General features: G+C 52.1%; 1 protein-coding gene across 1 annotated transcript in view; it reads left to right on the forward strand.

Annotated features, from left to right (window-relative positions):
- Positions 1–3,016: 3,016 nt before the first annotated feature.
- The window catches only part of AHNAK (AHNAK nucleoprotein), a 20,151-nt gene continuing 11,928 nt past the window's right edge, over positions 3,017–11,239 (forward strand). Inside the window, 4 exon segments of the mRNA XM_021714989.1 lie at positions 3,017–3,124; positions 3,468–3,624; positions 4,029–4,216; positions 5,163–11,239. Coding sequence (XP_021570664.1) covers positions 3,468–3,624; positions 4,029–4,216; positions 5,163–11,239 — 6,422 coding nt within the window. The 5' untranslated portion in view covers positions 3,017–3,124.

Genomic DNA, 11,239 nt, shown 5'->3' on the forward strand with positions numbered 1-11,239 from the left:
AGGTGTGGGCGGGGGGTGGGGGGTGAGCTGGCTGGCTCTCTTCCCCCAGCTGACTGCTGGCTCAGCCCCAGGAGGCTGGACTGAGAAAAGGCGCCCTGCTCTAGGAAGAAGACAGGGGTGTCGGGGCATTCCAGAGGGGTGGCTTTGGTTGTCTCTCAGAGACCCAGTCTGGAATGTGTTTTCCTTCCCTGCTTCTGCCGGGCTTCTTATCTGCAGGGTGGCTCCTTAGTGCTGGGCTCTGGGAGAAGGTGTTGTTTAAGCTCTAGCTTTGGTGTTCCACACAGGGAAGGGTCAACGTGACCTGCAGCCACGGCTACCTCTGCTCCTCACACCTGAGCCAACAGGCTGTCACTCTTAGAGTCTTTGCTCATCTCCTAGCCAATGCCTGCCTGTGTTGATGAGAAGGCGCATTATAATAACCTCATTTAGGAGTTTGTCAGACAAGAGGATAGGCGGAGGGGCTGGGGCTGGGGAAGGGGACTGAGGGGTCTTGTGTTTTTCTTTCATCCATGCTGTGATCTGCCTGAGACTGGAACTGCAAAGTGCCCATGAATTTCCAAGAGACAGTCTCATCCTAAGAGGTCAACTCTAGCACCTTGAAAACTCCGTTTATATTTCATTTCCCCCAGAAGACTCTCAAGCCTTCTAGAACATTCTGAGGCTAGATTGGTCACAACCAGAGTGCTTTGCTTATAATGTAAATCCAGGACAGGAATGAAGACTTCTAAATCTCCATATCTGGCACATGGTGCATGTTCAATAAATGTGTCGTTAGGTAGCAATCTAATGCAGTGTGTAATTAACTGCTAGGCTGAGCTGTGTCCATTTCCAGCTGGCTTCCTTTGCAGTGCCCTGTACAGTGTTGGGTACAATCAGTATGCATGTATTGATTGGTTGACTAATTTCTGGATGTAAACAGCTTTCGGGTGGGGCTCTGGGTGAGGTCCCCATGATTTATAGCATCCCCCACACAATTTCACAGACATGCTTTTGATCGTTGCCACGGCCACCATTTTGTGTGGGTGACTGCAGTGCGTGGCATACCCAGAGTCCTGCATGGTGTCTTCCCAGGGTGCCTCTGCAGCTGACAGCTCATCCCGTGGCTGGAGGGCGACTTTATTACTAAATGCTTGCACCTATGGGGGCCTGGCTCAGGGCCCAGTGTGGGCAGCCAGATGGGCCTTGACTCATCATGGGCCCAAGGCGGGCTCAGCTGGACTCTAGCCTCTCAGGCTTGGACCGGTGCCCGGTGGGGCAGGGGCTTCCTTTGTTATGGCCACTGCTGGTGGCAGGGCTCCCAGAGCTCCAGGGTGGCGAGGGCTCCCCCTGGTCCTGTGGACCTGGTTAGACAGGGTGACCCAGAGTCACTGGGGGAGGGAGGGCGCTGCTGTTCCTGGAGCCTCCCATCAGCTACAAGCTGCAGACCTGGTGTGGGATAGGAGAAAGCCAGGCTCTGGTTGGGGCCCAGCATCGTTGCTTTCTTACTGTATAACTCTGGCAAGTTGGCCTCTCAGAGTCTCACTTTGCAAAAATGGGGATAGAGCCAGGCGCAGTGGCTCATGCCTGTAATCTCAGCACTTTGGGAGGCAGAGGCGAGAGGACTGCCTAAGCCCTGGGGTTCAAGACCAGCCGGGCAACTTGGCGAGACCTCGTCTCTAGAACTGATTAAAAAATTAGGCCAGACTCGGTGCCTCAGCCTGTAATCCCAGCACTTTGGGAGGCTGAGGTAAGTGGATTGCCTGAGCCTGCAAGTTCGAGACCAGCTCAGACAACTTGGCGAGACCTTGTCTCTACAATAAATCAAAAAAGCCGGGCTCGGTGGCTCAGCCTGTAATCCCGCACCTTGGGAGGCTGAGGTAAGTGGATTGCCTGAGCCCGCGGGTTTGAGACCCGCCTGGGCAACTTGGTGAGACCTCATCTCTATCTACAATCAAAAACTAGCCGGGCGTGGTAGCGCGCCTGTAGTTCCAGCTACTTGGAAGGCTGAGGCGGAAGGATCACCGGAGCCCAGCAGGTGGAGGCTGCGGTGGCCGGGAGCGGCCACTGCACTCCAGTCTGGGCGACAGTGAGACTCCAACTCAAAAAAAAAATTAAAAAATAAAATAAAATAAATAAATAAATAAATAAATTAGCTGGGCGTGGTAGCACGTGCCTGTAGTTCCAGCTACTTGGAAGGCTGAGGCAGAAGGATCACCTGAGTCCAGCAGATAGACGCTGGGGTAGCCATGAGTGTGCCACTGCAATCTAGCCTGGGCAGCAGAGTGACTCCAGTGCAAAAAAATAAAATAAAGTAAAAAATTAACTGGGTGTGATGGTATGCGCCTATAGTTCCAGCTACTCGGAAGGTTGAGGTGGAAGGATTACCTGAGGCCAGCTGTAGTGGCCGTGAGTGTAACACTGCTCTCCAGCCTGTGCAGCAGAGTGAGACTCCGGGTCAAAAAAAAATTTTTTTTTTTGAGTTGGAGTCTCACTCCGTCGCCCAGACTGGAGTGCAGTGGCCGCTCCTGGCCACCGCAGCCTCGACCTGCTGGGCTCCGGCGATCCTTCCGCCTCAGCCTTCTGAGTAGCTGGAACTACAGGCGCACGCCACCACGCCCAGCTGTAATTTCTAAAAAATGGGACAATAATGTCTCTCAGAGCAAAGCTGTTATCAAGAAAGAATGTCGTGAGAACATGTGTGTCATGGGGCTCCTGCCTGCCGGCGCTTTCCATTCATGTTCCCTTCTCTCTCCTTCAGTCCTCATGGGACTTCTTTATCACCTCTGTTTTCACAGAGGTCCAAAGAAGTTAAGTGACTTGGCCAGAGTCCCACAGCTAGGAGGAGGCAGAGCCAGGATTTGACTCTGAGTCTAGCTCCTCTAAAGCTCCCTTCTGCCATGCCAGGCTGGAGAGATGTGGATGAGTGGGCATGATGGCAGTGCTGAGGGTTGGGGCTGTGGGCACAGAGACCCAGGCCGTCCTTAGGGTTGGGTTTTCGAGCAATTCCACGGAGAGTGTGAACATTATCATGAACTTTCCCTAGGCTGTGTGACCGAGATCCCCGGACGAGAGAGACTGAGGGGAGGAGAGGAAGGAGGGGCGGGCTCCTGGCAAGGCGTTCGCTCCTGCACGGAATCCTCCAAAGGTCAGTAGGAAGGAGGGGCCTCGAGAGAAATGAAAGTGATGGGATCGAGGGTGGTGGGGACCCTATGTGGCATGGGAGGCGGGGGCCCTGGGTGGCAGGGATGAAAGGCCGGTTACCTCTGAGGCTGGTGGCCTCGACTGTGTCCTTTCCATCTCTGCTGTGCCTTGAGAAAACTTCCACAGTGGAAGGATGTGAGACAGCAGTTGAGCTGGTGCAGGGGTGGGCGCTTTGCAGACAGCACTCTGCTCCCTGGAGGTTCCCAGTACCAAACATCCTCAGCTCTCCCATCCCCTCATGTCCTTGCGCCCCCTGACCAGAGCTCCGTTTTCTCACCTCATCCCAGATGGAGAAGGAGGAGGAGATGACCCGGGAGCTGCTCCTGCCCAACTGGCAGGGCAGTGGCTCCCATGGGCTGACCATTGCCCAGCGAGACGACGGTGTCTTTGTGCAGGAGGTGATGCAGAACTCCCCTGCGGCCCGCACTGGGGTGGTCAAGGAGGGTGAGTCACCCTAGGGTGTGGACGGGGTGCTGGGGGCTAGAGGGCAGGTGAGGGTGTTGGAGGGAAGGGCATGATGGCTTCCCTCCCAGTGGCGTCAGGACAGTTGGTACCCGACCCCGACCTCCCTTGCCCACTCTGTGTCCCTCGGGAGAGATAGTTGTGTGGAGTATTGGAGACTCAATTCTCAGATCTGATTCCACCACCCAGTCACTTTGCAGAGTTGGGCAAGTGAGTTGGTCTCAATTTCCTCGTCTGTACGATGGGTATGACCATGCATGCATGTGCATGGCAGGCATGGTCATGAGGGTTACATGCAAGTCAGTTCAGTGCCCAACGTGGGTGGCTGCATGTTGTTTCCCTGAGACCTTGTGGGTCTTATCTACTTCCTGCTCCTCCCCGCTCAGGGGACCAGATTGTGGGTGCCACCATCTATTTTGACAACCTTCATTCGGGCGAGGTGACCCAGCTGCTGAACACCATGGGGCACCACACGGTGGGCCTGAAGCTGCACCGCAAGGGGGACCATTCCCCAGAGCCCGGCCAGACCTGGACCCACGAAGTCTTCACCTCTCGCAGCTCTGAAGTGGTTCTGGTGAGTACCTGGCGGGTCCGTCTGTGCCCTGAGCTCCCCCAGCCACACTGGCTTTGCTGGCCCCACTCCCAAGCCTTCTGTGTGCCTACTGGACCTCTCTTATCACTCTTTCTCCTCCTTTCACCTGCCCTGCACTCTCCCGAGCCCTTGGCCAGCCTGCTTTTTCCTGCTGGGGGTGGGGGGGCACACACGGACATGTGGCTAGTACTGCTCCTTAAACGTCTTCCATCAGTCTCTTCAGAGTGATCACGGGCCACAGCGTGTGAAATGGACTCATGCAGCCTGGTCCTAGATGCCAGGAGGAAGGTTGGCTGCTTTGCAAGAATCTTTGAAATGACTTCCCAGGTGCCCAGTTCCGCCTCACAGACAACCATTTTTTTTCCTTACAGAGGCCTGAAATCATTCTGTGAGTCAGAGGCTGGGCAGCAAAGTGCCTGGGGAACATTGTTTCTTCTGATGGCTTGTTTATTTAACAAATAATGGGTCCTCAGAGTGAAAGTGTTAACCCAAGCAAAACCAGTCTCTTGGGCTCAAGCAGTGCTTTCCAGTGTGTAAGGGCCCCTAGGAGGATTCCCTTCCAGGTTAAACAAAGGAGCCAGTGGGTTGAGAGTTAGGAGCTACAGGGTCTGGTCTCCTGGAGGTGTCTCTGGAACAGGCCGATTTGAATCCCTAATTGACTGGAAATCCAGCACAGTTCAGGAATATACCCCTCACCCTCTCCCTGTGGGTTTTGCTTACCAGAACACCCCCCAAATAATTTCTGTTTTCCTCCTGTGATGTGGCTGTCAGCCCCTTTTTCAGTCCCTTGTGCTCTGCCCCAGGAAGCTCCGTGGACCTCCGTTCTGGTCCCAGCTTCTCTGGGAAACAGGCAGCCATGTTGTCAGCCGGGCGTCTGGTAACTCAGGCAGACTCCGCTGCAACCTCTGCCGGGCATGTCTTTCTGCAGAGCGGGGATGATGAAGAGTACCAGCGCATCTACACCACGAAGATCAAGCCTCGGCTGAAGTCAGAGGACGGAGTGGAAGGGGACCTTGGGGAGACCCAGAGCCGCACCATCACGGTGACCAGAAGGGTCACGGCCTACACTGTGGATGTGACTGGCCGGGAAGAAGCCAAGGACATCGACATCAGTAGCCCTGAATTCAAGATCAAGATTCCAAGGCACGAACTGACTGAAATCTCCAATGTGGACGTGGAGACCGAGTCCGGGAAGACCGTTATCAGGCTGCCCTCAGGCTCGGGGGCAGTCTCTCCAACCACAGCCTCAGCTGTGGATATCCAAGCAGGGGCCATTTCTGTCTCAGGATCAGAGCTCCAAGGTGGCCACTCGAAGCTCCAGGTTACCATGCCTGGGACAAAGGTGGGAAGCTCGGGCATCAGTGTCAGCACGAAGGGCTTAGACTTGGGTGGCAGAGGAGGGGTCCAAGTTCCAGCAGTAGACATTTCATCTTCTCTTGGGGGTGGGGCAGTAGAGGTGCGGGGCCCATCACTTGAAAGTGGTGATAACGGGATAATTAAAATACCCACCATGAAGGTGCCAAAATTTGGTGTCTTAGGGCCCGAGGGCCAGGCACCAGAGGCAGGGCTGAGTGTTTCTGCCCATGACTTCTCTGTGGGACACAAGGGCAGCAAGCCAGGCTTGACCATTGGCGGGAACATCCAAGCTCCTCAGCTGGAAGTCAGTGCCCCCTCTGCCAATATTAAGGGGCTTGAGGGGAAGCTAAAGGGCCCCCAAATCACTGGGCCATCACTTGAGGGTGACCTGGGCCTGAAAGGTGCCAAGCCACAGGGGAGCATTGGAATAGATGCCTCTTCTCCCAAGATCAAGGGCAGTGTCACCGGCCCTGGTGTGGAAGTTCAAGCCCCTTATGTTGATGTCCATGGTCCTGGGGGCAAACTGAATGTGCCCAAGATGAAAGTCCCCATGTTCTCTGTATCAGGTTCAAAGGGAGAGGGAGTTGGCATTGATGTGACACTGCCCACAGGTGAAGTGACTCTTCCTGGGGTCTCTGGGGATGTCAGCCTGCCTGAGGCTGCTACTGGTGGGCTGGAAGGGAAGATGAAAGGTGCTAAAGTCAAGACTCCTGAAATGATGATGCAGAAACCTAAAATCTCTATGCAGGATGTGGATCTTAGCCTTGGGTCTGCTAAACTGAAAGGAGATATTAAGGTTTCTGCTCCTGGGGTGCAAGGTGATGTTAAAAGCCCTCAAGTGGCAGTTAAAGGCTACAAAGTGGACATAGAGACACCAAGCCTAGAGGGGACCTTGACAGGCCCCAAGCTTGGCAGTCCTTCTGGGAAAACAGGAACCTGCAGGATCTCTATGGCAGATGTGGATTTAAATGCGGCTGTACCAAAAGTGAAAGGGGGTGTAGATGTCACACTCCCAAAAGTAGAAGAGAAAGTCAGAGCCCCTGAAGTTGATGTCAGAGGCCCCAAAGTGAACATCAGTGCCCCAGATGTGGAAGTACACGGCCCAGAATGGAACCTGAAAATGCCCAAGATGAAAATGCCCAAGCTTAGTACTACAGGAAGCAAAGGGGAAGGCCCAGATGTAGATGTGACCTTACCCAAAGGAGATATCAGCATTTCGGCGCCCAAGATCAGCGTGGAAGCCCCAGATGTCCATATGGAAGGTCTGGGGGGGAAACTTAAAGGCCCTGATGTTAAGCTGTCTGATGTGAGTATCAAGACACCAAAGATCTCCATGCCTGATGTAGATTTGCATGTTAAGGGTACAAAGGTGAAGGGAGAGTGTGATGTAACAGTACCAAAGCTTGAAGGAGAACTGAAGGGCCCCAAGGAGAATGTCACTGCCCCAGATATGGATGTTCAAAGCCCAGACAGGCACCTGAAGATGCCCAAGATGAAAATACCCAAGTTCAGTGTGCCAGGCTTCAAAACAGAGGGCCCAGATGTGGATGTGAACCTGCCCACGGCTGATGTGGACATTTCTGGGCCCAAGGTAGATGTTAGTGCTCCAGCTGTGAGCATTGAGGGACCAGAAGGGAAATTGAAAGCGCCCAAGTTTAAGATGCCTGAGATGAATATCAAAGCCCCCAAGATCTCCATGCCAGATGTAAACATACATCTGAAAGGCCCTCATGTCAAAGGAGAATATGATGTCACAGTGCCAAAGGTTGAAGGTGAGATTAAAGCTCCTGATGTTGAACTTAAAAGTGCCAAGGTGGACATTGGTGCTCCCGATGTGGGTGCTCAAGGCCCAGACTGGCACCTGAAGATGCCCAAGGTGAAAATGCCCAAGTTCAGCATGCCTGGCCTCAAAGGAGAGGGCACAGGAGTGGATGTGAACTTGCCCAAGGCCGACATTAATGTCTCAGGACCCAAAGTGGATGTTGAAGTTCCCGATGTGAATATTGAAGGACCTGAAGGAAAACTGAAGGGTCCCAAGATCAAGATGCCAGAGGTGAATATCAAGGCCCCAAAGATCTCCATGCCTGATGTGGATTTGCATATGAAAGGTCCCCAGATAAAGGGAGAATCTGATGTCACAGTGCCAAAGCTGGAAGGAGGCCTGAAAGGCCCAGAAGTAGATGTCAGCGCCCCAGATGTTCAAGTGCAGGGTCCTGATTGGAACCTGAAGATGCCAAAGATTAAAATGCCCAAATTTAGCATGCCCAGCTTCAAAGGAGAGGGGCCAGAATTGGATGTGAACCTGCCCAAGGCTAATATGGACATTTCTGTACCAAAGGTAGATATTAGTGCTCCAGATCTGAGTCTTGAAGGACCGGAAGGGAAATTGAAAGGTCCCAAGTTCAAGATACCCGAGATGCACTTCAAAGCTCCTAAGATGTCTCTGCCAGATGTCGACCTGGATCTTAAAGGACCCAAAATGAAAGGAAATCTAGATGTGTCTGCACCAAAAACAGAGGGTGAGATGAAAGTTCCAGATGTAGACATCAAAGGTCCCAAGGTAGACATTACAGCACCAGATGTGGATGTTCAGGGCCCAGACTGGAGCCTGAAAATGCCAAAGATGAAAATGCCTAAATTCAGCATGCCCAGCCTGAAAGGTGAGAGCCCAGATGTGGATATGAACCTTCCTAAGGTTGACATTGATGTCTCAGGACCCAAGGTGGACATAGAAGGCCCAGATGTGAGCTTTGAGGGACCAGAAGGGAAGCTGAAGGGTCCCAAGTTTAAGATGCCTGACATGCACTTCAAGGCCCCCAAGATCGCCATGCCTGATGTGGACTTACACTTGAAAGGGCCCAAAGTCAAAGGGGATGTGGATGTGTCTGTCCCCAAGGTGGAGGGTGAAATGAAAGTGCCAGATGTTGACCTCAAAGGGCCCAAAGTTGACATTAATGCTCCAGATATTGATGTTCATGGTCCTGACTGGAACTTGAAAATGCCCAAGATGAAAATGCCCAAGTTTAGCATGCCTGGTTTTAAAGCAGAGGGTCCAGAAGTGGATGTGAACCTGCCCAAGGCCGACATTAATGTCTCAGGACCCAAGGTGGACATAGAAACCCCCGATGTGAACCTTGAGGGTCCAGAAGGGAAACTAAAAGGTCCCAAGTTCAAGATGCCAGAAATGCACTTCAAGGCCCCCAAGGTCTCCATGCCTGACGTGGACCTGAATCTTAAGGGACCAAAGCTAAAGGGAGATGTGGATGTGTCCTTTCCTGAGGTAGAAGGTGAAGTGAAAGTGCCAGATGTTAACATTAAAGGGCCCAAAGTTGACATTAATGCTCCAGATGTGGATGTCCATGGCCCAGATTGGCACCTGAAGATGCCCAAGATGAAAATGCCCAAGTTCAGCATGCCTGGCTTCAAAGGAGAGGGGCCAGAAGTGGATGTGAACCTGCCCAAGGCCAGCATTGATGTCTCAGGACCTAAGGTGGATATTGGTGCTCCAGATGTGAATATTGAAGGTCCAGATGCAAAACTAAAAGGTCCTAAATTTAAGATGCCAGAAGTGAATATAAAGCCTCAGAAGATATCCATGCCGGATGTTGGTTTGCATTTGAAAGGTCCAAAAATGAAAGGAGATTATGATGTTACAGTTCCAAAAGTAGAAGGAGAGATAAGAGCTCCTGATGTTGACATCAAAGGCCCCAAAGTTGACATTAATGCCCCAGACGTGGAAGTTCATGGCTCAGACTGGCACTTGAAGATGCCCAAGGTGAAAATGCCCAAGTTCAGCGTGCCTGGCTTCAAAGGAGAGGGCCCTGAAGTCGATGTGAATCTGCCCAAGGCCGACACTGATGTCTCAGGACCCAAGGTGAACATTAATGTTCCAGATGTGAATCTTGAAGCTCCAGAGGGGAAACTAAAGGGCCCTAAGTTTAAGATGCCAAGCATGAATATACAGACACAGAAAATCTCTATGCCTGATGTTGGACTTAATCTGAAAGCCCCTAAACTGAAAACTGATGTCGATGTTTCCCTTCCCAAAGTGGAAGGAGACTTGAAAGGTCCTGAAATTGATGTGAAAGCCCCCAAGATGGATGTGAATGTTGGTGATGTTGATATTGAATGTCCAGAAGGAAAGTTGAAAGGCTCCAAGTTTAAGATGCCTGAGATGCACTTCAGGGCCCCCAAGATCTCCATGCCTGATGTGGACTTACACTTGAAAAGCCCTAAGGTCAAAGGGGACATGGAAGTGTCTGTACCCAAGGTGCAAGGTGAAATGAAAGTGCCAGATGTTGACCTCAAAGGCCCCAAAGTAGACATTGATGCCCCAGATGTTGATGTTCAAGGCCCAGACTGGCACCTGAAGATGCCCAAGATGAAAATGCCCAAGTTCAGCATGGCTGGCTTCAAAGCGGAGGGCCCAGAAGTGGATGTGAACCTGCCTAAGGCTGACATCGATGTGTCTGTTCCCAACGTGGACACTGATGCTCCTGATTTGGATATTGAGGGACCAGAAGGAAAATTGAAAGGCTCCAAGTTTAAAATGCCCAAGTTGAATATCAAAGCTCCCAAGATATCCATGCCAGATGTGGACTTGAATTTGAAGGGACCCAAACTGAAGGGAGAGATAGAGGCTTCTTTGCCAGAACTAGAAGGTGATCTCAGAGGTCCACAAGTTGATATCAAAGGCCCCAGTGTGAATGTGGAGGTGCCTGATGTTGAACTGGAATGTCCTGACACAAAGCTGAAAGGCCCCAAGTTCAAGATGCCTGAGATGCACTTCAAGGCCCCCAAGATCTCCATGCCTGATGTGGACTTACACTTGAAAGGCCCCAAAGTCAAAGGGGATATGGATGTATCTGTGCCAAAATTGGAGGGAGAGTTGAAAGGCCCCAGTGTGGATGTGGAAGTGCCTGATGTTGAGCTGGAATGTCCTGACGCAAAGTTGAAAGGCCCCAAGTTCAAGATGCCAGACATGCACTTCAAGGCCCCCAAGATCTCCATGCCTGATGTGGACTTACACTTGAAAGGCCCCAAAGTCAAAGGGGATATGGATGTGTCTGTGCCCAAGGTGGAAGGTGAAATGAAAGTGCCAGATGTTGACATCAAAGGGCCCAAAGTGGACATTGATGCTCCAGATGTTGACATTCAAGGCCCAGACTGGCACCTGAAGATGCCCCAGGTGAAAATGCCCAAGTTCAGCATGCCTGGCTTCAAAGCAGAGGGCCCAGAAGTGGATGTGAATCTGCCCAAGGCCGACATTGATGTCTCAGGACCCAAGGTGGACATTGAAGTCCCCGATGTGAGCCTTGAGGTTCCAGAAGGGAAGCTGAAGGGTCCAAAGTTCAAGATGCCTGAGATGCACTTCAAGACCCCCAAGATCTCCATGCCTAACATGGACTTACACTTGAAAGGCCCCAAAGTCAAAGGGGATATGGATGTATCTGTGCCAAAATTGGAGGGAGAGTTGAAAGGCCCCAGTGTGGATGTGGAAGTACCTGATGTTGAGCTGGAATGTCCTGATGCAAAGTTGAAAGGCCCCAAGTTCAAGATGCCAGACATGCACTTCAAGGCCCCCAAGATCTCCATGCCTGATGTGGACTTACACTTGAAAGGCCCCAAAGTCAAAGGGGATATGGATGT

The sequence above is a fragment of the Carlito syrichta genome, unplaced genomic scaffold, assembly GCF_000164805.1.
Source record: "Carlito syrichta isolate Samal-C Ts95f unplaced genomic scaffold, Tarsius_syrichta-2.0.1 Scaffold306469, whole genome shotgun sequence".
Lineage (NCBI taxonomy): Eukaryota > Metazoa > Chordata > Mammalia > Primates > Tarsiidae > Carlito > Carlito syrichta.